We start from the raw sequence: 27,197 nt of genomic DNA on the forward strand, positions 1-27,197 counted from the left end.
TTTAAAAGCAGTGTCATTATTGGGGACCAGAATGAATGAGTTCAAGGATATTATGACTTTCTGTTCCCTGGCACATCTTCTTTACCGGCTCACAGCTGAGGCTCGGCTAGCTTCAGACTTCTCACTTACAGGTTTAATTAAAATTTCTAGCCAGCTCAATCTGTCATTCCTGTTTTCGAAGCCGCTGCTTCAGAGAGGGAGTTCCAGGGTGCATCTCCATTGTTGAATTACATCTCCTTCTCCTTCTTCATTGTCTCCCTATGTGTGTAACCCCGAGTGACAGCAAAAATATTACTTATTTATTCCTTTGCCACTTATGTGCCAAAAATGGCTTCTAAGCGGTGCACAACTATAAAATCAACACATAATTGAAATACACAACACATCTGCACTGTGTTCAGACCAGTTTGAATTGGAAGTATTTGGTGAAACTGAATTGTTGTTTTTCCATAAGCTTGTTCCTCTCACTAGCGTAGCTTAGGAAATTACTTTGAAAAGTATCCCAGTTCTGTAATGGGAATGGGGCTGACACACACATCTGTAGGGTATTCATTTTCCTTAAACAGAAGGCTAACTCCTTGCACTAAAGCAGATTCATATGCAGACATACTTTATTAGACTGGGGAAGTGGAACCACGCTCAGTGTTTCAAATGTGGGCATACCATAGCTTTGTATAATGGCTTTGTAACACTGGCCATTTTATTTTCAAGCACTTTCCTAATGACCTTTTAAACCTGGAATCTGCCTTTTAACTGCCACTGCAAACTGAGTTGACATTTTGCTTGAGCTATCTACCCCAACTCCAGTAGTACTTGCTTTGGGGAATTGCAGTCAGTTCAGATTGCATTACAGCATATGTAAATCTGGGATCGCTTGCCCAAAAGTACTTAACTTCACATTTGCACTGGATTGCATTTGCATTTGTTGTCCATTTACTCAGTCTGGAGAGGTTCTTTTGGAATCCTTCGCCATTTACTTAGGTTTTTACTGCCCCAAATCATTTGGTGGTGTTTGTAAACCTAGCTACCTTACTGCTCACCCCTAAGTCCAGTTCATTTATTTTTAAATGCTTCTTGATGGATTTTTAAAATATAATTTATGAATAAGCATCAGCCCCAACAGAGATCCTTAGAGGACCCCAATGCTTGAAAAGGCCCATGCTTCCTTACCTGTGTAGCATCTCTGTTTATTATCACCCTCTGCCTCCTGTCCTTTAACCATCTACAGATCCATAGGTGTACCTGTCTCTATGCCCCAGTTTAATCAGGAATATTTGGAAAGGAACTTTATTAAAAGCTTTTTCAAAACAGAAGTCTGTAAGCATCAGGTCCTTTCTGCTATTATATGAAATAGGAAATCAATGTTTTGCAAGCCTTTATCATAACAGTCTCTTTTACAAGCTAGCATCCTAGACTCTAACTTGAATATCCAGTGTGTTGCATGTCCACAGTGGTGCAGTGGGACCAATGCTGCCATGTGTCACAGTTCAGCTCTGCCCAAACCTCACATTTGATGTCTCCTCGGATGAGGAACAAAGGGAGCAGGACCCTCCAGCATATTTCAATACTGCCAGTGACCCTGAGAAGCCATAGAATCTGGACACCCCTGCCTCAGGACTAGAAAGCCCTAAAAGAGCTGTTTGGGTTCATGGTCTGCTGTGCCTCACACAACACCCTTAAAATCTTCTTCTCCAAGACCACAGGAGAGAAGATGGTGGGTCAGGCAGGAACTTCACAGCCATTGCCAAAGTGCCTGTCTAGCTATTCATGGTGCTACTTGGGAGAAAGGGGAAGCACACAGACGTACCTGCTCGGATCATGACCGCTCTTAGCAAGGAGTTGAACCTCTAGCTCCTACAGAAGCTCCCAGCCTGAGCTATCACTGAAGCAACAGCTGGGAAATGAACACTATGGAACAGCAACAGTGCAAATGATTTTCAACATCTTCCCACTCCATATGTTTAAGAGTGGCATGGTTTGCTTTGCAAAAAAAAATCAGACCTCATTTAGGTACATGGAATTAGCTATGCACAGTTTGTTCTGTTAGTTGCCCTTAGTCCCTATTGAAATCAGTAGGACTTCAGGTTTCAGTGACCCCACTAGGTTCAACCAACTTGGCCTGGATCAATCCAACCCATCATTCTCTGGACTGTTACCCTTAATGTGTTAGCCTTTCCAAAGAATTTCATTGAAAACATTGGTATTGGCTTGAATCCTAACTTTCCTTCTGTGAGAATTGCAGAGTTCACACTGACATAATGGAGCTTTCCCTCCTCCCCATTCCCTCCGCAGTGCAAATGGAGAGAGGAATTGGTGGAAATGATCCACATGTGTGAATGGAGGAGCAGCTTAAGATCCAATTCATTTTCTAGTATTTTTTTGCTGCCATTCATAATCATAATAATAAAACATTGTGTTTGCATTTGTGAACCCAGGAGTACATTGCATATATGTAGATCTCTAAAAGAGGGGGGAAATAGGGCAATATTGCAAGGATATCTTGATTTCCATGTAGACTGGTATGAAAATGAAGGTGTTATTTATGAAGGCACGCTGCAGGAACCTGAGCATTCTATTAAGTAGAATTTTGGGAGTTTCTCCCCTTCTCTCCCTCCCCTCCCCACCCCTTATCTTATATCCTGGTTAGCTTCTTGGTTGGAAGCTTAAGAGCATATAGTGGTACCTTGGGTTATGAACTTAATTCGTTCTGGAGGTCCGTTCTTAACCTGAATCCATTCTTAACCTGAAGCACCACTTTAGCTAATGGGGCCTCCTGCTGCCACCGCACAGCCAGCGTGCAATTTCTGTTCTCATCCTGAGGTAAAGTTCTTAACCTGAGGTACTACTTCCGGGTTAGCGGAGTCTGTAACCTGAAGTGTTTGTAACCCAAGGTGTTTGTAACCCGAGGTACCATTGTAGTCTGAAAGGGATAGGGCAAGGCAAGGGGAGATTAATGAAGGGATAAAGGGTTCAGGAAGAAAAGACAGTGTGGACCTGTTGTTATTTATTAAATTTCTGTACCAGGCAAAATGGTTCTGAAATGTATGGAGTATATACAGCAGGGCCTTTTTTCTTGAAAAAGAGGTGCCAGAGCTTGTGGACCTTTTTTCAGGAGGAGCATCAAACGACCAAAGTTGTTGAGACCACAACACTACAGATGTGCCCAAACGCACCAGATAGGTGCCGGGACTCAGTTCCGGTGAGTTCCAACTGAAAAAAAGACCTGATTAACTGCATGTAGACAGGATGGAGAACGAGAAACTGGGAATGGTGTGTGTGTGTGTTGTTAAAGAACACTATTTGGTCATTCCAGGTGGGCACATAGCAAACTGATCTTGTGCACTATTCAGGCCAGAGTGGTTGAGATGGTTGGCTTGTGCCCATAAGCAAATGAAAATTAAGACATGAGCCAACCACTTCCACATGTGCAGAGCCACACATGATGGAAGGGCTCACCCACACCTCCACTTTCCCCTAGGAAACCCCATGGTTTACCACTGAATTGGAACAAATTGCAATCAGGTTTTTCATATCCTGGAGGAGAATGGGTATCTCAATACACATACATAAAGTACAGAAGGGCTACATGGTCAGATTGGTCAGGCGCATCGGTCAGGTGTGTTATAGCACACCTGGCAGAAGACGACAAAACCAGCTGAGGGTCCTTTTGTGGAGAGGATTCAATAGACTCAAAAGCTTCTTCTCACTCCACTTTCTCTAGAGATGTGTGCATAATGAGGGATAGTCTGTATTGTATGTTTACTTAGTACACATTGCCTTATTTTTTTGACCCCTCTATAATATTCAGTGGAATAGGCCCCACTGAAATCCATGTTTCAACTGAGTAAACATGCATAGAATTGGACTGTAAGTGACTAAAAAGGTTAAAACTGCAGTCTATATTTACAGAATAAAATAACAGTCCATGAGATCTCTTAGGCTGCAATGCTTTATTCATTTACCCAGAACTAAGCCCCGGGACTTCCTTAGACATCATTAAACATGAGCAATGCCTTGTCCTCCAGCACCAGTCATACATCTTAGAAAGGTATGTAGACAGGCTACCCCCGGCAGCTAATCCTGGGGGTTTGGAGGAGGATATTCTCAAGGGGTTCTTTTGCAACATTTCCACCTATCTGACACTGTTGAAAGATGTGCCACAGGAAGATAAAAAGGCACTTTGGCACTATTATGGTTTCTCCTTTGAGTACAATGAGGAATATCATGTTTTGAAGCTTGTGCAACTAGAACCTCTGGTTGTTTTCCCAGCTCCACAGAATGCTGTCTTCCTATAGTATTCAGTACAGAAAGGACATGCTTTGTAGGCAAAACTGGGCTGAAATTAACATACTGCCTCTCACCTTACCTGCTGGTATGAAATTGTCAGATTGCATCCAGCCTCTGTACTTTGTACACAGAGCATGTCTGCCATCCAGTGGTAGCCATCATCTTTGCAAGTTATTCCTCCGTCAGGTTAAGTTAAAAATGGTCTCCACACAATAGTTCTAGAAATATATGCTTTGCTTTCCAGGAATATGAAAGATCGAATGACTTGGCAAAGCTCCATTCTGCAAATTTTGTTTAAAAAGGAAGTGGGTTTGCATCGTAGCTTGTCATCATTTATCTAATCTTTGGCAATGTGTTGACAGAAAGCAGAACAGTTTATCGTCCCATTGTCGAATGGCTTTATAATGCTGCCTGTCAGCATGCCACACCCACAGTCTGTAAGAGCTTTAAATCTGGCAAGCAAATGTCTGCTTTCTATAACACTACATTTCTATAATTCTTCATCACAAGGCTCCATTTAACAACAGGGAAGGTCAGGGAAACTCTAATGAACATGGGGCCATACAATCCCTGAGCTTGTCTGTTCAAGCTCTGGAAAAGCCTCAAAGCTAACTGACACAGGGCATCTCCAGACTGTCAGGATTTGACACATATCAGATCTTCAGGTTTGCACAACTAAAACAGGTGAAAGTACTCTGGCATCCTAGCACAGCGCATCCACTTAAAAAACAACAACAACCACTCTGGACTATTTGTGGTTAGGAGCAAATGCATTGAAAAGTGTGGGATGAATGAACAACTAATGTAAAATACCCCGTAAGCAAATCAAGATGAATTCTGGTTGTCATATAATAACCATCTTGCAAAAAAAGAAAGAAGCACAAGTGTCCAGTAAAGACTGGGTAGAAACAAAGCTCTATGTAAGCTTTGTGCAAGCAAAACAGAATGAATGCTTAGGAAATTGGTCTCTCGGAGAATCTCTGTATACAGCAACTGAGAATGTTTAGGGTTATTCCCATACTGTCCTTTTTCCAAGCCTTACTGCAACCCTGGAAGGTAGATCAGGATGATGACAGTGAGGAACAGCAGCAACATCAGTACCACCATCATTTAAAAAGATACAGGACGGTTAAGTACAGTCAAAGGTGACTATGGGGTTGCAGTGCTCATCTTGCTTTCAGGTTGAGGGAGCCAGCGTTTGTCCACAGACAGCTTTCCTTTCATGTGGCCAGCATGACTAAACCGCTTCTGGCGCAACGGCACACTGTGACGGAAACCAGAGCGCACAGAAACACTGTTTACCTTCCCACCACAGTGATGCTTATTTGTCTACTTGCACTAGTGTGCTATCAAACTGCTAGGTTGGCAAGAGCAGGGACAGAGCAACGGGAGCTCACCCCATTGCACAGATTTGAACGGCTGACCTTCTGATCAGCAAGCCCAAGAGTCTTGGTGGTTTAGACCACAGCGCCACCCACATCCTACCACCATCATACTGCCAATGGACAGGTTGACACTTACCTAAGCGAGTTTGTGATCTAAATCAGGAACTGCTTTGTGTGTAACTCAGCCTGTATGCTACACTATGATTTATTTGTTATAAAAACTGATATTGTACCTTATGGAGAAGCACAGTGTTAGCATTTAGCAGCATTTAGTGGGGTCTGTCCATGGATCATCCACTGTTAAAAAGCACACCACCGACTTTTCTCCGCAAGGTGGAAACAGGTAAGGCTGCAGAGGCATTGTGTGAAATGCAGCTAACATTGAAAGGATAAAATGTGTAAGTTCTTTTTCAAATGTTCTGCCATCGTTATATTGCATTTGTCTACTGTTTCTAGTATTCTGCCTTCCAGCTAATCTGTTGAACACCTGTTATATTCTTCAGCATTCAGCAAAAAGCACATTTCCTTAGTCGTCAGCAGCCTTATGTTGGTACAGTGCCATCTCAGAATATTGTTACATATAAAACAGCACAGAAAGAAAGTGTACTGACCCATAAAGAAGGCAAACAGTCTGTGTGTAACCATTGAAAAGCTGTGGGGAGAAGGGGAAGAATGTCTCACTTAATGGATGAATAGCCTGCAATGGTAACTTGCAAATGGAAAATATAAGTAGGTGTTTGAAAACACACATTATAGTATTCCCAGGAGTCAAAGGTGTTCCAAATTCTAGATCCAATTTCTTTTAAGCTCCTGGTGTTGGAATCTGACTCATTCATAAATGAAGATTCCATTACTGAAAACAGTAATTTACTATTTGAAAAAAAATGGGTCAAAAACTGGACCTGGAGTGGAATAATAAGCAAATTAATATGACAGTATTAATTAGCAATGTAATTTCACTCTTGTGGCCTATCTTATACTTGTGGACAGTACATCTTAGAATGAACATAATACTCATATTACTTATTTATTTAACTTATTAGTTGCTTGTCTCCCAAAAGTGTCCAAGTGACTTACAGTAAACACGCACGTGCACACACACACACACACACACACACACACACACACTACTATAAAGGAAGGACATAAATAAAGGGGATCATATAATATATTAATATATTGTCTAAAATAACACTTACAAAATAAACAAAAACAACCCAAGTGGCCCACCATATAAATAACAACAACATTAGTATACTCAAATAATAAACAAAGTATACTCCCACTCACTAATCCGCAGATAAACAACTATTTTTCCTCTTCCGGCTGTTTCTAATCTGTGGGTAGGTCCTGTGCCCCCCAGGGATGAACTGACATCTCTGCTCCCTCTTCGCAGGGGAGCAGTAGCAAGGCAGAGCAGACAGGTGATAGCAAAAGTTTGGCCTGCTTTGCAGTTGGTCTGGCTACTGTTCCTCTCCAGCTGCTGCTGGTGGGGGTGCCATATAAACGTATTGATTAAGTGATGTGAATACTTTGGCTTCTTTTTTTCTAGCATTGGGATGGATCCACACTACCACCCATGGGGTTATTATTTTTATAATGGTGATGATGCTTTAGATGCCTGCTAAATGCACATTTATTTCAGCAAGCCTATCTGGACATATGGGACTGGATTCAACTACCCCATTCTGCTAGTGGAAGCCCTGCACAAGAACTCCTTCTAGTGCAATGGGACTTCGCTCTCCTTCTCTCCCCATGTCCTCTCTGTGGTTCCTCCAGATCTGTGCTCAGGGGGAGGAGAAGACACACCTGGCAAAGCAAAAGGACTTTCTCTCTGGAAGAAAGAGAGGGGGACACATTTTAGTGACTCCAGTGCAAATGCTTCTAAAGAATAAAACTGAGGTCATGCAATGGGTGTTCTACTGGCACTGTTCAAGTTAGCATTCTAATCTAGTGTGTGAATAGCAGGGTGGGGAGGAGCTTTCAAGAACATAAATATTTCCATTTCCCCTACAACTGAAAATCTGCTAAGGAGCTTTCGTGTCTGAAATGGCTTGCTGCAGGCCAAGAATTCCTGAATATCCAAACTTAAGCTGACACACTTGACAAATAAGTGTCAGAATCTCAAAATCATTCAGGTCTGCTTGTGTAGCTGAAATTTGTGACATGACTGGGCCAAGCAGGGGGCGGGAATGCCTTCAACGCATAGCTGTATCACATTTCAAAAGTCCAAGCATTTGTTCCCTGGGTAGAAGGGTGACCTCTAAAGGTTTGCATTGATTGATCTACCCCAGAGCTTATGAATCTTTCATTCAGTGCTAACTTGGCAGGAGAGAAATGGCATTTCCTTCAGGCTATGAGGCTTCTTTGAAGTCAAGGCATCTTCTGCATCTCGTGTTTGCAGCCATGCTTAATTATTGCTTCTATTATTCCAATTTATTTTATTATTCTGTTTTTATTAATCTATTATTCTCCTGACTGAAGATTAAAGGCAGAGAAGAAGCCAGCAAAACAAATGCTATCCATCTTTGTGTTTAAAATGCTTTGCAAAACCCTCTGGCTGAAATCCTCCACCTGCTTAGCTTGCGTAAATCCCTTTGGCTGCAGTTGCAACTGTTGTAGTTTTATAAATGTGGCTTCATGTTTGCCTCTCCTAAACTTTGTTTCTTTCATTAAACATTAATGCATTTTATTTTATTTTAAATAAAAAGGAAAACAAAAGGGTATGTCAGGCTGAGTGCCACTGATGTGTTTTATGCAGAATACTGATGTGAATCTCCTACTAAGCCCCCGCAAACAGGCTTTCACCGTGATTGTATGTTCAACCTTTTGCCCTGTGTTGTGATGTATGTCATAGTTATGATGTTCTGTGATGTAGGTTTTTGTTAGAATCCATATCATGGCATTGGTTTCATTGTCACGTAGGGCATCCCAACATTTTGCGTGCTCTAAGAAAAACTTTTGCTATCACAATCACCAACTTTCTCGGGTATTGATATCTGGCTTAGGCTGATTTCCACTTAAAAGTGGCTGTACTTCTGTTGTGGTTAGATGCAGTGAGATACTTATTTCTAAGAAGTGCTGTTGCTTCCATTATCTGTGTAAAAGCAGCTGAAAGTGAGCTCCCCAATGAATTGTCCTCCTATCAATGCTGTCATCGATTTACATTGCTCATGTCATTATTGCATTATTGCCATTTGAAGGGAGGAAAGAAAGTCTCGGGGTAGGAGACTTTCTGTCACTGGAGGTATTTACCTGGAGGGTAGATGACTCAGGCTGTAGCTGCAAGCTTCCTACAGTGAGCAGTGGGTTAGACTAAATAATCTAAAAATCTATTCTTCCTTTCCACGCTTTTCTGTCATGTGCAAAGCTACCCAGTATCCCTTTGCCTTCCCAAGCTATGAGGGCCACTCAGCAGTTCCTACAGCCCTGACTGTGATGTTACAGTGCCTCCTCAGCTGATGCAAGCACCGTAAAACAGTGCCACATTATTAATCCCCCTCCTCACATATTGCCACCTCCATTTTAATAACACTCCTGGTTTCTCTATACAAATTCAATGGCAGGTCTTGTGAGAGAAGAGCCCTCTTGTGGCAGCCTCCCAATAGTAAAGATGTATGTGATTCATAAATGTCTCCTGGAATCATTGCGATTAAACATTTTCCTGCTTTGGTTTTAGTGCACTTATGGTAGCAGCATTGGCCGTGGGCATGTCTGGAATTTATTCCACAATGAAACACAATGGCTACGCTGTCAGTTTGCTAGATTCTTCCCTCTCCTCTGACTTTTTAACTTCTCCTCTAGGACAGTCAGTGTAGCGATCAACAATAGTATTACTAAGGGCACATTAGTCGGGCTTGTTGTGGGAATATTTCAGGGGAAAGTGTGGAGGGATTGTTTTCAAATGAGAGAAGTACAGCATACAGTTTCTTTTATTACTGTTTCATCAAATTGCCTAGTTCTGGACCCATTTTAGACATAAATCTAGCAGAGCGACAGAACTAGCAATTACTCCACGGTTGCAAATAGGTTTACAAAAAAGTAATATTACCAACATGATTTTCATAACTTCTTTCCTGAAAGTGGGAGTAAAATGTATGGTATGATAATTTGACCGACAGCCAGAGGAGATGCCCATTCTATTGTTGAGAGTTGTCTGTCAAGAGAAAATGGTGGAATAATTATAACTGAAAACTTTTCTTATGTTGACAATGATTTCCCAAGCCTTCCTAGTAAGGCTCATATGAACTAGTTTCCAGGGAAGGCGTTGATTCCTATCTGCTCCCTCCTGATACGTGTTATCCTTCACATACTCTGCTAATTCTGGACTATTTATGAACGTGATTTTGCTTTCCTGGGGCCCCTTAATGTACCTTAATGTTTTGCTCATTCTTTTTTCCGTTGGTCTCTGGGCAAAGCCAGATATCAGTTCTGTCACATGAGGTGCCTGCAGTTCACCATAGGGAATTCTGGAGAGCTTTGTAATTTATCTTCACTCCCAATCTGGATTTTTAAAATATCCTATTTGTTACGATAACACTCTTTGAGTTCGGTTCTAACACTGTCAGGGGACCATACTGAGCTCTTCTGTCACATCCACCTGTGCTGGAGCATTCTCTGATAGTTAGTTGTTATAAAGGGAATTCAGTTGTGGTGAAGAAAGAAAGCAAAGGGAGAGAGGAGACAGACACACACAGAGAGACAGAAAGATTCCTTTTCACCTTCCATTCAACCTGGTATGTTTGCAGTGGCAAATGATACACTTTTTGAGATGCCGTCATTATACCCAACCCAAAACATAGGCTGCATACACACTATTCCTCCAGTGCACATTTTTTTCACTCAAAGAATTCTGGGCATTGTAGTTTGTTAAGGGTTGCTGAGAATACAAATTATCAAAATTAAAAATGGTAAGGTTTCTCAGACCATTTAGATTAAAAAATGCCCTTAGCAGTCAACACTGTTTGGAGCTGCTCCAGGTGCTGGATTAGCTAGCTACGCCCCTGGAGATGGTATTATAGGGGACATGGGGAAATGCAATATCATACTGTTACAGCATGATGCCCAGAATTCCCTATTTTGCAGGTCTAAAAACACAGTTTTGCTAAATGTTGGTGTGGTATTAGCAAGAGGGTTTTTTTGGTATAGAATTATGAATGTATGCTTCTAGAGAAGGGAGACCTACGTCAATTCCAAGTAATGCATCATGTGTATTCTCTGCGACTCTTTAAGTAGCACACATGGATATTTATTTTGGATTATATCCAGTTCACCCCTACTATAAGTACCATGAATAGCTGCACCATATAAGAAGCAAGATATGGTTTCAGCAATATTTTTTTTTTTTTGAAAAAAAATTTGTTTTAAGAAACAATGACCCTTACTACAGTAATATGCCTTTCTAGCTCTCAATAAAGAGGCAGATGAAATTTAAATTGCCTTAAAATGAGTGGGCCAGGGAGTATTTTTCACAAAAAAACCCACGATGCCCTGAGTAGTTGAATGAGTGACAATGTTTAATGAAACGACTATCCAGGACCCATTCATGGCACTTATGCCTTTGGGCAACCTCCACCACTTTGGTCTTACTTTAATTAATATACGAGCTATCCTGCTTCCAATATGCTCTGAGTTTGGAAAGTAATCTTGTACCTACTTGGGATAATGAAATAAGAACCATATTGTCTAAATAAAGCAGCAGTATAAATTTTTGTTCATTACCAGTTTTGGCAGGCAGGGAAGAGGAGAGGAAAGCTCTAAACTACATCATTTAGGGAGATATTAAACAATAGCGGGGCCCAAATGCAACCTTGCATTGCACCCATGAGCAGATGTATGCTGTGGCAAAGCTTTGATTGCCTCCCCTGCAGTTTCTGCAATAGCATTGAAAGTGTTGAGGACTGAGCCGTTACTCCCAGTGATTTCAACAGGATTACAGTGAACTGGGCTTTGAGTGTTTTCAGGAAAAAACTTGTCATTCGCAAACATGAATTTCAGGAGTTATTTTTCCCCTCTCCCTCTTTTCTTTTGCAAATTCAGATGCTGCACAACAAGCATGTGATGGTTCGCGTAGGAGGCGGCTGGGAGACGTTTGCCGGGTATTTGCTGAAACACGACCCGTGCCGAATGCTGCAGATTTCCCGAGTGGATGGGAAAACATCCCCGATCCAGAACAAGTCTCCGACCATCAAGGATATGAACCCAGACAGCTACTTGGTTGTTTCTGCCCATTACAAATCCAAAAAGGAGATTAAGTGAAATGTTCATTCGGGACTCTGTATATGTAGGCCCATGCTATCTTCTCAAGTGTAGTTACATTAGTTGGTGCTTTAAAAGGACTCCTGAAAATTACATGCAGACTGGAAATGGCAACCCATTTTGTGGGTTGTTGAACTGTAGAACTATTTATTTCTAGTGCTGTTCCTTTTTATACAAGTTACCCTCGATAGGTTAATTACTACAATCTGATTTTTAAAAAACAGACATATATTTTTAGCCAAATTATTACTCTATGAATGTATTCTTAGAATGACTTATGAGTCACATTAAAGTAACAAAATGTGATATATTTGTATGGAAAACATCTATGATTCTCAATCATTTGCCCTAATTCAGAGCTCTGTGGTTAACCTCATTATTGGCATCCCAAAAGCTCCAGGTTCACCTCCAGTTAAAAAAAAGAAAAAAGCTGGGTAGCAGATGAGAAAGACCTCTGTCTGAGACCCTGGAGATATATTGCCAGTCAGAGTAGACACTGCTGGGCCAGATAGATATAAGGCAGCTTTCCCTGTTCTGACACACACTGTGAACTCCTCTGTTTATAGGCTGCCTCATTCATAGATGAGACCTGTTTTTTTTTTACAGTGGTGCCCCGCAAGACGAATGCCTCGCAAAACGAAAAACTCGCTAGACGAAAGGGTTTTGCAGTTTTTGCATTGCTTCGCTAGACGAATTTCCCTATGGGCTTGCTTTGCAAGACGAAAACGTCTTGCGAGTTTGTTCGCTTTTTTATGAAAGCCGCTTGAAGAGGCGCAGTTGCGACAGACCGTGCTTTGCAAGACGAAAAACATCGCAAGACGAAAAGACTCGCGGAACGAATTAATTTCGTCTTCCGAGGCACCACTGTAATGCATTCTTCTGTGCACTTCATCAACCCCCAGCCCCCTGTAATGAATGGGATACTCTTACAGGCAAGAGAATGTCATACTTGCATCACATAGCTCTAGGCCTATCAATAGCTGCTGTGCCAGTGTGTTTACTGCATAAGAAGGTAGATAACTGATGGGAAATGCCTGTATATTGTCTTAATATATGGCCTTTCCCAACTGGTGAAAGAAACAAGCAGCAAGCATGTATAGGTTTGAAAACATGTGTGCTATTGAAAGCCACGTTAAGAGTATTTGTCCTCCTCCCCTGCTATAATCTGTTTTAAGATGTTTCAATATGGTTCATGTATGCTTTTGGTTCCTAAGCTGCATATAACACCAGGTATTGACGAGATGGCAATGCGCTGTTGGACTACAAGTCAAATGCCACCTGGGATCCCCCATTCCCCTCACCCTGTACTCTCTAAACCAGTGATGATGTTGCAAAGCAAGCTCTCTCAAGTGACTGCATCAGAGGTATGCATTAGGTGGATCGAAAGACAGTAACCATATTTACATCTGGACAACAGAAAGGCTAAAGCTGGCCTTGACAAAGATAGAGAAGAGTGCCTTGGAATTATTACAGGGATGGGGAACCTGTATCCTCCAAATGTTATGGGGACTACAACTCCTATCATCCTTGACCCTTGGCCATGCTGGCTGGGACCGATGAAAGTTGGAGTCCAACAATATCTGGAGGACCACATGCCCTTAGTATAAAGAGCTAAAGAGCTTCAGATTGGCCAACATTTTGGAACGATAAGACTCACGAGTGTGTTTCATAGCTTTAAGTTACAGCTAAAAGAGTAAGTCCACTCAGATTTGTTTTTCATAGTAAGTGCTAAAGAAAATCTGTATATTTTTTTGACAGAGGAATGATTCCTGACAGTCATTCTTCCCCAAGGATAGGAAGCCTGTAGCCCCCCTGGTGTCATTGGACTACAACTCCCATCATCCTCGACCACTAGCCAGGCCTAGTGGGAATCGAGAACCCAACATGTGAAGGTGCACAGCTTCCCCCTCCCTGTTCTGAAACTTTCAAACTTGACATGCGAATGCAATCACCAGTAGTACTCCCATGTATCTGCTGTTTGGGTGCTTGGTATTTGCCTTTAGATTAGCTCTTCCTGGCTGTTGTGCTTGAAGGGTAACAGTATAGCTTTAGGTGGTTATAGAAATGTATAGGCAGTTATAGACCATTGTCCCGTGTGATGGTGGGATATTCTCTGCCGCTGGATTTAGTTATGTTTTTGAGCATATTGAATAAAATATGGAAATACTACATGCATTCTCTGTAGATAAATGTTGGGGAGTGGTTATGTTACACATCTCCGTGATATATAGGAATGCTAGGGTTTTGGTTTATTGGTTTTGCTAATTTTCTTTTGTCTATACTTGACAACTTTTGTGCCTTTCCTAGAAAAATCATTGTTCGAGGATTATTTGAATGATGACTGTATAAATTTGAGCTGAAATCACATGGTGCATTAGAAATAAACAGATACTTTTAAAAAAACAAACTCTCAGTGGTTCATTGCAACATATTGCTCTCACAAACAAGTAGAGACTGACCTAAACCTACTCAGATTTTGCAGTGTTTTGGGGGCTAGACACTTTCCATGAGCATTACCTATTTATTTTATATACCAGGGCTCATGAGGCAGTTTACAGTATAGGTTTACCTATAAGTAATCCTTAATCTGCAGCTATAAGAACAGTCACTTTCCGTGAGCTGCTGACGGAATGGATCTTTTGACCATCATTGTCTCAGACCAAATAAGAAGCTTACACAACTTGGATGTTCCATGTAGGCTGGCATTGCCTTGATCTTTTCAATGCTTTGTGCACACAAAATGGAAAATCCTAGTTGAAGGCATCAGACCTCAGAAGACAAGCATGTGTGTAACCTCTGCTCCTATGTAGTGTCATCAGATACCTGGTAACGCTCCAGGGGCATTGCATCAAGGACTCTACCTGCAACCAATATCCTTTTGTTATCAAATTACATATTTGACAAGAACCTAAGATCTTTTTATAAAGGTACCCCTGCCAGTCCGGGCCAGTCGTGACCGACTCTAGGGTTGCGCGCTCATCTCGCTCAAGAGGCCGGGAGCCGGCGCTGTCCAAAGACACTTCCGGGTCATGTGGCCAGCGTGACGAAGCTGCATCTGGCGAGCCAGCACCAGCGCCGCACACAGAACGCCGTTTACCTTCCCGCTATAAAGCAGTACCTATTTATCTACTTGCACTTTGACGTGCTTTCGAACTGCTAGGTGGGCAGGAGCTGGGACCGAACGACGGGAGCTCATCCTGCCGCGGGGGTTCGAACCGCCGACCTTATGATCAGCAAGTCCTAAGCACTGAGGTTTTACCCACAGCGCCACCCACGTCCCTAAGATCTTTTTATACATTACTTCAAAATCCCTTCGATTTTGGTGGAACTTGCTCATTCCCAAAAAATATGGAAAGGACATGGTTTGTCTACAGCTTGTGCACTGCTTTCTTTCTACTACGCACTCAAGTTTTCAGGACAGTGGGAACAAGATCCTCACCTGCAAAAAGCTTCTGGATAGAGGCTATCTGCTCTCTCAAAGTACTAATAACCTGTTTTTGGGTGTGTGAGACCCCTCAATCAGCTTATTGGGTTGCACACAAACAAGAAGAGGCAGACACCTTGCCTCTGCAATAGCAAATGGGGTAAGCAGGATTGTATCTATTCCTAAGAAGTCTCAAGTCGCCTTTGGAGAGGAGAGTGGTCAGAACAAATATGTAACAGGATATAAAGCTGTAATTCACAGTCTTGCTCTTAGTGAAATTAAAAACACTTGGCTCCTGAAAATGTGTTTTAAAAATAATTCTGTATTAAATCCTTCTGTAGTATTTCTGGAAAATATAAGCAAACAGCACAACTTGTAACACAAATAAAATTCCAGTACCTTTCTACAACACCATGACTTGTCACATAAAATAACACACTCCTTTCCTCAAACACAAAATCCACATTATTCAAAGCTCTGAAATTCAAAATTCATTCTGAAGTATGGCAACTATAACAGCCAGAGAAGTATAAAAAGTTCAGCCAGTAAAGGGCTGAGACCTCACACACCTACTGTTTGCACTGAAAGAACACAGTGGTTTTGCACCAATTAATGTAGAAAGTGTTGACAACGGAAAGCTCTCAGTCCAACATGGACCCCCTTTTTGGGAGCTCAACAGAAGTAATAAAAGAAGCACAGGCAACTTAATTCCCAAATTGGCACTTTAATAATAACTTTTCTTAGCATCATCCTCTTAAAGGATGCTCTGCATTACTGGAAATCTAGATGTCGCAAGTGTTATTCCATTGGTATTACAGCAGGAAAAAGCAGTAAGTACAGTATGAGTGCAACACAAATGCCCATAATTATGTTTGAGGTATCGGTATTTTACAACGTGGCCAGACTTTCTGCACTGTATTTATTAAAACAATCACATTACGTGAACAAATATGAAGACAGATGATAGACTCTCTCCTGCCATGATACACCTTGTAAAGCTAATGAGTGAAAGGGAAATTGCCGTAACCCACAACTTTTCTCTCAAAACTGGGCCAAATGCATCACTCCCAACCCAAACCTGTGTTATTTTGTGCCAAGGAAATGGAAAACATCCCATTCTCAGTTAACTTGTTAAAGCACTTGGACAGTTTTAGTTAAAAATACAGCATAGCTTATGAAATTCAACACAGAGTTTGACCTTTAGGGGAAAGGCTGCAGACATTATATTACTGTGGGCTAGAAAACAAGAAACATACTTTCTTTAGTAGAAGCTAACTCAGCAGAATGTTGAGAGGTTTTAAAACTGCACATTCCTTCCAACTTAATTTCATTCCATTTTAATGGGGTATTTTATTGTAGGGATTCGTCTGCTCTTTGAAAATCAGCACGACCTATAACAATGCTGTGGGATGGGAAAAGTTAAATAACCCGTTTAAGTTAGAGGAAGTTCATTTGGGCACTTTATTTACGTGCGCGCGCGCACACACACACACACAAGGGTTGCATATAGTTTAGATTTTGTTTTGTACATTTTTTACTGATTTTTTTAAAAAACCAAATATGCTTTGGGAGCATGCAAGAAACCACCAACTTAATTTTAAGAACAAAAAGTAAAGGCGAAACCATCTCCCTCATAAGCTGATTTAATTCCTTGGTTTTCTTCAAAGAGACTACATGAATATTCCCTATATTTGTTTCAGAATACTAATTTAAAAATAAAGAAATAGCCAGAAAGCAGAACATGTCAAGGCTTTGTACTGTCTACCCAGTTGACATGACAGGCATCATTCAGTACCAACTTAGGGACAACTGCAGGCAGGCAAAACCTTTTTGGTTTAATTGTATTTTAAGCGATTCACAATCACATACTCTCAATGCTGTAGAAGGAAATATGAGAGATAGCAAAATAAATCCCATAAATATTGTCCACTGCCCTCCCAGAGTTAGCATTTTTAAGAATGAGACACAATTTCTTACCTCATGGTGACATTTCTCTTAAATATATGAGTTCACCCTTAAAAGGCACCAAAGCTTCTATCCTCAAAATACTCACTCTCACGTTAAGATTTAAGGACTGTGACTTAAATCTTACAAGTGTGACACAAGGGGAGAAAAGGACACAGTTAAGTATCTGGGCACACTGTAAAAAGTAGAATGGATTTCCATAAGAATCAAGGCAGGAAAATTTCATTTATTACATACGTGTCTCCTCAGGCCCCTCAAATATGTTAAGACATGCAAAACTCTAGAACATGGCAACGGAACTAGTAGGGGACTGTTGATTTTGGCCACCTCTGCTGTGCATTGTGAAGCTTTCACTTGACAATAACCTTAGTGCACATCTTTCCCCTGCTCTGCTATGGTGGCAAAGTACTGCTGCATCTTCAGAGGCAAACAATGGCAAAAACCAGACACCGAACAAGTGCCATTCAGTCGCAAGAACTGGCAAGGTCTTGGCAGTAGGATGTCTTCTTCCCTCCAGGAGCTGCCCTTGGAGTTATCCAACTTGCCACTAGGATGGGGGGAAAAAACATAAGAAGGTGAAAAGGGGATATAAATTCACAGCCTTGTTTTATCAAGGGATCTTTATCAAGATCAAGGGTTTTATTATACATAGGAATAGGCTTACATTTTGTGAATCCAGTTCATCTGCTCATGAGAGGCCACATTTAGCTTATGCATTGATTATTTCTTTCGTATTTGGTTTTTATTGGACACCTCCAGCAATAATTTTGGACCACCAGGAATGCACAACAAATGCTTGTGTATACTCCTAGGAAATACAATTCTGTTCCATAGCATTCCACTCAAACCCCTAGGTCATCAAGTGAGGCCACTTGTGGCTGCCACACACCTTGGATTTTCATGTAAACAATACCTGCTGCAGAGCTTTAAGTGTGGTGGCACCCAGATTCTAGAATACACTCCCACTGGAAATGAGCATGGTGACAACAATTTGTTCTTTCTGGTGCCTGCTTAAGAAACTTACAATTCAACCAGTTTTGTAGCACTGCTGGATATTATCCCTGCTGGTTTTACAGATGTATTTAATATATTCATTTTTAACTTTCTTTCTTTGTACACCTCATGACATTATCAAAGAGTGGATGCTTTATAAATTCTTTAAATTTAAAATATTTTTAAAATTATTTACTCAATTTAATGTTTTCGCTTTTAAATGTCATAAGACTCCATCGCACTCCTATTCTGAAAAACAGTTTTCAGTTGTTCAATGAAATTGCTACGCGTGAAGCAAACCATCAAATGGATCTGGATTCCCTGTGCCAAATGCCTCAACAGCAACAAAGCACTTTACAAGACACAGTTGTCTGCAAAAAGAAGGCAATCACTCAACTGACTCTCAATAATTACTTTAAAAAGTGGGGTGGGGAAGAAGAAATTACAGCGTTTAATCTTATGCATAATTACTCTCAGTCCGCCGCCGCCTGGTCCGGGGCCTGATTCAAGGCGTTTTTCCATTTCCTCCTGTTTCCTTTTCCTTTCCTCCACAGAAGATGGATTCTTTATACCCCGAGAAGCAGACTTTAGAAAGGAACAATGGGACACAAGAATCACATGACAATCTAGGGTTTTTTTAATATATAAAAATCAACACAACAATCACATAAAATACCTTTTCCGTTCTGCTTTTTCTTTCCTAAATGAATTACAGGCATGCACAGGGCTGCTCTTTTACATAAATCTCAAATTCAGTGGATATTAAATTCATGTAAGGTAAAGGACCCCTGGACGGTTAAACCCAGTAAAAGGTGACTATAGGGTGCGGTACTTATCTCGCTTCAAGCGGAGGGAGCTGGCATTTGTCCACAGACAGCTTTCCAGGTCATGTGGCCAGCATGACTAAACTGCTTCTGGCGCACGGAGGACTGTGACGAGTGCCAGAGGGCACGGAAACACAGTTGTCCATGTAGACAACTGGGGTAGCCAGCATGGCGTCCATGGGCCACATAGCATCCCTGGACATTCCTTGACTCAGAATCCTCTGAGCTCTTCATGGGTCCAAAGGCATCCTTCCCCAGAAAGGAAAAAAAACGAGGCAAGGAAGATGAAAGCCCGTGCCTTGCTCTGGCCAGCCATTTCCTCTTGAAACTCTTCAGAAAAGCAATCCTGTTACTGCCCGAAAAGTTTGGGAGACTAGAGTTATTTACGATAGCCAAATATCTAGAAGCATATGATACCTAGAAACTATTACTGGATATTAATTCCAAAAATATTAGTTGTAAAGCCTATATTCCAGAGCAGCTCAGGAATGACTCTGATGCAATTTCCAGAAAACAACCATTTGTCTATTGCTCCCATTCACTCAGTAAGGAAGTATCTGAGTCAATCTCTGTGCCAAACACTAGGTTACCTCCATCTGCCTTTTTTCTGCAGCTTCTGCGAGTTGTCTTCTTTTCAGCTCCTGCAAAAAGGATACAGTATAAAAAAAGAGTGGTTTAAGAAGTTATTTCACACCAACTTTACTGAGGAGGAAATTGGACTTCCCATCACTCTTTGCAATGCAGTAAATTATTCCCAGTTGTTGGGAACTCGAGCCAAAGTTGCCAATTCTGCCTGCAACTGCATATAAGCCTTTCAATTTCCTAGTCGACAGTGAGATGTCCAAGTGCCTCATCATTAGGCAAAAGTGCAACCAAGTGAGGCTACGGGGGGGGGGCACATTTCAGGGTGGAAGAATACCAGGGTTCTACTCACCCCAATATCTGACTATGCAGTAGTGGGAAGAAAGAAGAAGACAAACAGTGAGGTGATGTTCATTTCCCGCAGCTCAGGGGCAGAGCACATACATTGTATGCAGAAGATCCCGGGTTCAATCCCTGAAATCTTCATCTCCATGCTGAGCTGGGGAAGTCTCCTGCCTAAAACCCTGGAGAGCTGTGCCAGTCAAAATTGACAGCACTGGGCTAGATGGACCAACGGTCTGATTCAGTGTGCACCGGGTTCCTTTGCTCCTAGCCCATCTACATGCACACTTGTTTGGATAAGAGAGGGCCTGCCAATCCAGTTCAGCAGAGGAAAGGGGTATGAGGAGAGGGTGTGGATGTTTGTGCTCCAGCCCAACAACAGTGAGTGAGTGACCAAGTGAGCAGTCCGGTCCAGCAGCAAAGTAAAAGATGGAACATGAAGGACCTGAGGGTAGGAGAAGGGGAAATCGAAGTAAACCAATGCCAGAAGACAGACAGACACACGCACACACACACTGAGAGATAGACAAGACAGATTTAATCTCTGTGAATTAGAAATGGTTGGAACAGTAGCCTGGGGTCTGTCACTGAGGTGTGAGCTAAGGGGAGGTAAATTCTCTCCAGCACATTATTTTGGAGACACAACATGTGTGTGAGTACGAGAAAGATTTCAACACAGGGAGGGGAGCTTTTGGCCTTCCAGGTGCTATACATTTCACCCCCCTTTTTCAGTGAGGTAGCTCAAGTGTGTTTTCAATGATCTCCCCACATCCTGCATTTCACCCTCACAGCAGCACTAAAAGGGTGACCTTGAGACAAGAGACTGGCTCAAGGTCACCCAGGAAACTTTGTGGCTGACAGGGGATTTGAACAAAGGTTTTCTCGAGCCTCGTCACACCCTAAGCACTACAGTGGTGCCTCGCAAGACGAAAAGAATCCGTTCTGTGATTCTCTTCGTCTAGCGGTTTTTTCGTCTTGTGAAGCAAGCCCATTGACGGATTAGCGGATTAGTGGCTTTTAGTGGCTTATCTGCTGATCGGATCAGCTGATAAGCGGCTTAGAAAAAGTGGGGGGAGGAAAAAAACCCCGCAGGAACTCGCAAGGCATTGTCGTCTTGCGAAGCAAGCCCATAGGAAATTTGTTTTGCGAAGCACCTCCAAAACGGAAAACTCTTTCGTCTAGCGAGTTTTCCGTCTTGTGAGGCATTCGTCTTGCGGGGCACCACTGTACTTTATAACAGTTTCCACTTCGGAAATTATAAAAATTGAACCCTTTCTAGCAATTCAATTCCCACTGCTCAAGACCGTGGTCAGGATTCCTGGGAAAACAGCCTTAAACAGGCAGAACATAGCACTTAGGTTGCTGACGAGGGTATCCCGTCGACATCGTGTACACGCCTCTGCTGAAAGAACTGCACTGGCTGCCTCTATGCTACTGGGCACCATTCAAGTTTTTGCTTTTAACATTTAAAGCCCTCAGCCACTTGGGACCAAGGCGTTATCCAAGGGACCACTCACCACCACTGCCTAGTAACTGTGCTGCTCAGATGAGGCACTGCTGAGAATACTGAATGCCCCAGAGGTATGCTTAGCTTATACAGTTGTACCCCAGGTTACAAACTTTATTCGTTCCAGAGGTCTGTTCTTAACCTGAAACTGTTCTTAATCTGAGGTACCACTTTAGCTAATGGGACCTCCCACTTCCGCGTGATTTCTGTTCTCATCCTGAGGTAAAGTTCCCAACCTGAGGTATTGCTTCCGGATTAGCGGAGTCTGTGACTCAAAGTGTTTGTAACCCGAGGTGTTTGTAACCTGAGGTACCACTTTACTAGAAACCAGACCCTGAGCATTCAGCCCTGTGGAATCAATTACCAGCTGAAATTTAGATAGGCATCAAGCATATTGATGTTTAGGTGGCTACTGGATGAATTTTTATTTAGGAAGGCTTTCCCTGAAGTACGACCCAACCATTTATGGATTATTAATTGTACATGGTGCTGAAAAGGTTTTAGCATTTTCAGAGCCTGTATTTTATCTCTTTTTTTAATCTCATACACGGTTTCAGGCTGTGAAGCAGTTTATACACTTGTAAAACAAACAAACAAACTATCCCAGCTGCTCTGCCTCCAACCACATTCAGCAGGCAGGTCTGATGGGAAGATTTCTAACTATGCTCAGCTAAATGTTCTTAAAATCCTCCCTGGCCCAATACAAAAACCAAAGAGGTTTTTTGAGGGGAGGGAGTTTTATTCACCTGTCAATTATATTACTTTAAATGTGTATTTTATGTATGATAGTCACCTGTAATGTTTTATTTTGGTATTTTATAGTGCTTATTTGTTGTTTCAATTCAGATCATCATTGTTATTTTAAATCTAGAGTGGAACAGAAATGTTTGAAATAAACAAATGTATTATCGCACATCATGTAAAGGTAGGATTAAAACCTCAATTTGATACCATGGAGGGAAGATACTGATATTGCTGTAGTATCAAGAAATCAATTGGTCTAGATGCAATCCCAGGAAATCAAGTTGTCAGTGATAAATATAGATTTCAGAACACAAACTTTCTGGATTTTACTGTTCTACAAACTACCAAGTTTACCTGTAGCTTGTGTGCTATTAAATAAGGTATGTTGTTATAAAAAATGTATTGTCTGGGGTTTTTTTAATTAAAAAATGCTATTTATTTTTTGTGCAAAAATAAGTAAACAATCAAGTTGCAATCCTATGCATGCTTACATCGGAGTAAGCCCCTCTGTAGATTGTGGGGTTTGCTTCTAAGCAACTACACCGTCTTGGGTTAGCTATTACGATTACGTCCCGCCCCCGCCCCGCCCCATACCAGCAGAAGCATTTACAGAGCAATTAGACAACTGCACTTCGTACACTTATAAATATTTCAAATATCCTTGAACTATGCATCCAACAGAACGTGTAATCTCTCTCTCTCTCATTCTCACTAACAGCAAAGTAGGTGCTCTTTTTCCAGCAGGGCTTGTACACTCCAGAGTTCTGTTCTCCTTTTGAGGCTTAAAAAACACCACCACCAAACTCACTGGCCGCTATTCCTCTGTGCCTGTACCTGGGATCACTGGGGGCGCCTGCAACCTGGTGACCCTTTTGAGCGCACGATTGTTCCAACTCTACCAACGCGTGAAGGCAAGAGCACGTAACAAGACACTATTGCCTCTATTGAGCACGATAGGATTTTCTTCCAAGCGGCTAGTCCTTAAGGGTGTGTCTCCTGGCTAACTTCTAAGGCTTGCGATCCTCCAGCCGCTGACCTGGCCCTCGGCCGGGCTTCCTTCCAAGTAGGTCTTAAAGCTTGCGCTCCCAGGATTTGGAAGAGATTTGCTGGCCACGCTTTGCGCTTTATCCAACCCGGGAAGGGAGGGGAAAGGAGATCACTAGAAGAAGCGACGCGCAGGTGGAAGGAAGGCGCTTCGCTTCCCTTTAAGAAAGGGGGGTGGGGGTTAAGAAATGTTTCGCTACTACTGAATGGCGAGACTTCCCTGTGTTTGGGGTGGAGTTGCATCTGGGGTGGCCCTTAATGGCGAAAGGGGGCTCGGAAGGGGAGGGAGACGGACCCCCCGCGCTTACCGGGTCGGGCGTCTCCACCACGTCGTCGGCGGCTCCCCCCATGCAGGGCAAGCACATCCCCATCGCCGCACCCCTCGGCCGGCCGCGGCCGGGCAGCGCCGACGCCTGGGAAGCAGCGAAGCAGGGCCCGCCCCGCTGCCCTCTGGCCTCCCAGCCGCCTCTCCGCCGCGACGCTGCCTTCCGCGGAGGGGCCGGCAGAGGACGGCGCCCCCTGCCGCTCCGGAGCCGGGGGGAAAGGCGGGCCGCAACGCCGGGAAAGGAAGGAGCAGAAGGGAAAGAAAGAAGCGCGTCTTAAGGACTGGGAAGAGGAGGAGGAGGAGAGTCACTTTCCATGCCAGAGATCGGGAGGGAAGGAACTGGAAGGGAAACGGCCAGTTCAGAGGACCTGCGAAGCTGCGCGTAGGGTTCTGGTCGCCTCGCCTCGGAAAAGATATTGTAGGGCTGGGGAAAGGTTTAGAAAAAAAGGACCCCCGAGATGGTCCAGCGGGGGTGGGAGGGAGGGGACCCCCCTACGAGGAAAAGTTCCAGCGTTGTGGACTTTATTTTTAGTTTAGAGCAGTGGTTCCCAACCTTTTTTTGGCCATGCCCCACCTAAGCATCTCTAAAATCCTGGTGCCTCCCCACCCCGTGACAATTAATTCTTATTATTCAAAAAGTGAACTCCTATTCACGTGGAGGAAGCCTAAAAGGCCATTAACTGGGTCTAAACAAGCTTCCAAGTTGCCCCCCTTAAAAATCAAATTGTCCCCCCTGTATTTTTTTAAATATAGGTATGTGCGGGTTTTGTTTATTTCAGGGTGGTTTGTTTGTTTGTTGTTGTTAAATGGCTTTGAGTCGCTTTTGGCAAGAGAAAACAAAAAAGTCAGTAAATAATAATGCATTTAAAAGGTGATGCTACTGACTAATATCAAGATGAGAGCCAGTGTGGTGTAGTGGTTAAGAGCGGTAGTCTCGTTATCTGGGGAACCGGGTTCGCGTCTCCGCTCCTCCACATGCAGCTGCTGGGTGACCTTGGGCCAGTCACACTTCTTTGAAGTCTCTCAGCCCCACTCACCTCACAGAGTGTTTGTTGTGGGGGGGAGGAAGGGAAAGGAGAATGTTAGCCGCTTTGAGACTCCTTAAAAGGGAGTGAAAGGCGGGATATCAAATCCAAACTCCTCCTCTTCTTTTTCTTCTTCTTCTTCTTCTTCTTCTTCTTCTTCTTCTTCTTCTTCTATCAGGCTTGTGTGTAGAGCACACTGCTTTATGGAAGTGAATGATGGGCAACTTAAATACCCTCCGGGAGCCACACCTCAACGCCTGTCATGTGTGCTGCATCAGGAAGATTTGGGGCATCGCGTGGCAGGGCAGTCTCATGCAAAGATGAGCTCTTGCAAGCCCACGTTATGTTTGCACTCCTGTCAGCGCTGGCTTGGTCATGTCCACAAAATGGAAGGTGGCAGGGTTCCCAAGGACGTGCTCCACAGGGAGCTGGCTTCAAGCACCAGGCCTGATGGCAGATGAACTCTGTGTTACAAAGATGCCTGCAAATGTGACGTGAAGGCTGGCAACATTAATCCCACTGTGTGGGAATCCCTTGCAGATGATCACAGTGGCTGGAGACAGGTCGTCTAGCCACAGCAGTGACCAGGGGAGGGATGACCGCTGGGAGGAGCGCAGAAAGAATAAATGCCATGGTACACCTATGTCAACACAACCGGAAGCCTTCATCTGCCCCAGCTACAACAAAACATGTCTCTCCCATATCAATCTCTGCAGCCTTAGTAGGCACTGGATGGTTTGACGTCACTCCCAAAGGTGCATTGGTCCTTTTTCTCCTGAGACAGATGGATGCCAACTAGACATTTATAAAATTATGCATGGCATGGAGAAAGTGGCTAGGAAAAGTTTTTCTCTCCTAACACTCGAACTCATAGACATCCAATGAAGCTGAATGTTGGAAGATTCAAGACAAATAAAAAAATTGGAGACATGATTGGAGACAGTGATTATTCTGAATATTAGTTGCTGGTATTCCATGGAGGCATGTCTCCCTCCTTTTTAGTCATGACTTTGCACCCCATACCTATCATTCATGGGTTCACACTTGTAACTAATCCCATAAATTGATACACCTTTCAGTTATAGGTTGGGTTTTTTGTGTGTATCTTCAGTATATTGTATGCAAGGTTCTGCCACAACCATATATGATGCCAGTTTAATGCAGATTGTGTCTTGCCGAGTAACTTTATTAATAAACTTCAGTGCATTACATCTCTCTTTTTCCATGAGATAATTTTTTTCCCAAGCAGCCACCTGGCTAGGCACAGATCTGACCTGCTTCACTTCAGCAAAGTTGCCATATTACAGTACATGTGCCTTCAAACCATCTCCTGAAATCTGAGCAATGGAGATGAACTGTGTACCCTTCCTAGGAAAGATTATAATGTACATTTTGAGTAAAAGAGAAAAGGGAGGGGGGACGAGTAACAATGCAACAGAGGGACAGAAGAAATAAAAGAAGTGAAAGTGGAAAGACCTAGGCTTTTCTTCAGCTGAGGATGCAGACAAGCCAAAAGCAGTCAAGGAAGGCACAGAGCTGGTGAGGGGTGGTGCCTATGGAGAGTCACAAGAACTGACTAGAGAGGGATGGAGGACTAAATCTGGGCCCTGGTCCTAATGTCCTCAACCTCTGTTGTGCAGGATATCAAGTGAATTGTTACTACTACAGATATGATGATGATGAATAATTATCCTCTCCCTTGCTATGGGGATTGGCTTCCAGTCATGTACTGGCACCTGGTTGTCCTTTGCCATTGATGATGATTGGACTTTTGGGCTCAATTTCTGTCATTTTAAGCAACAAGATGGCAACAAAAACGGAGAAAAGAATGCTAGAACAATACTTGCCAGTGTAGTAATCAGTATTCTTTGCACAGAAATAGTTTTTCAGAATATTTGGATTCTTGAGGGTTTTCCTCATCCATCAGCCCCCCCACCATATAAAAACAACAACAACAATGGGAAAATTGCCGGAAAGTGAGAAGCTGCCAAGGTTTGGTCACTGGGGGCCCATCAATGAAAAATGCTCTAAAAGAGATTAGTGTAATCTCTTGAGATAATACCACAAGGTTATAACCTTCTGGAATTGGACTTGATGAACAGTAAAGCTTCTCCCAGTTCTTTTGAGATAATAACCATTACTTAGACAGAAAAATGACTGAGCACCTTAATGCTTTATTCAATTATCTCGATGATGAGTGTAAAAAGATTGCTTTCCCCTTGATGTGTTTTTCAAATTGCAATTTGAGTGGCCTTTGAACAAACTAGAATTGAGAGAACACCTCCATATAAATAATAGCCAATCAATGCAGACAGGTTTATAGATTGATATATGTCTTTAGTATTCACTTCAGAGTGAAGAGGAGAATATTTCAATTTCAGTTCAAAGTGGTTTCTAATAGATCATGCTCTGCTTGTAATGTCAAGCCTTTTTCAGGTATATAGGATTTGGGGGAGCACAGCAGAAGTGAAGCCAGATATATAGGGAGAAAG

The 27,197-nt window shown here is 42.6% G+C and overlaps 2 protein-coding genes and 1 long non-coding RNA gene across 10 annotated transcripts in view; 2 read left to right on the forward strand and 1 right to left on the reverse strand.

Annotated features, from left to right (window-relative positions):
• The window catches only part of GAS2 (growth arrest specific 2), a 115,415-nt gene extending 101,084 nt beyond the window's left edge, over positions 1-14,331 (forward strand). For 7 of the 8 annotated variants that reach the window (XM_083465404.1, XM_083465407.1, XM_083465403.1 and 4 more), the window contains one exon: positions 11,712-12,548. In XM_083465404.1, coding sequence (XP_083321530.1) covers positions 11,712-11,930 — 219 coding nt within the window. In that variant the 3' untranslated portion in view covers positions 11,931-12,548. Of the gene's footprint in view, positions 1-11,711; positions 12,549-12,788 lie in introns of those variants that run through there. The other variant, XR_014517072.1, reaches the window with a different exon arrangement.
• A 1,727-nt stretch (positions 14,332-16,058) lies between these two features.
• On the reverse strand, positions 16,059-23,843 carry SVIP (small VCP interacting protein). The gene is made up of 4 exons (XM_083512785.1): positions 23,664-23,843; positions 19,727-19,777; positions 18,784-18,897; positions 16,059-17,866 (listed from the first exon to the last, which is right to left on the reverse strand). Exons 1-4 carry the CDS (start codon positions 23,724-23,726, stop codon positions 17,852-17,854), a joined length of 243 nt encoding a protein of 80 aa, XP_083368911.1. The 5' UTR covers positions 23,727-23,843; the 3' UTR covers positions 16,059-17,851.
• A 110-nt stretch (positions 23,844-23,953) lies between these two features.
• Positions 23,954-25,638, forward strand: LOC310711219. The gene is made up of 2 exons (XR_014528387.1): positions 23,954-24,590; positions 24,884-25,638. It is a non-coding gene; the product is annotated as an uncharacterized lncRNA (long non-coding RNA).
• The last annotated feature ends 1,559 nt before the right edge of the window (positions 25,639-27,197 follow it).

This window comes from Podarcis liolepis, assembly GCF_965112155.1.
Source record: "Podarcis liolepis genome assembly, chromosome: 1".
In the NCBI taxonomy this organism is placed as follows: Eukaryota; Metazoa; Chordata; class Lepidosauria; order Squamata; family Lacertidae; genus Podarcis; species Podarcis liolepis.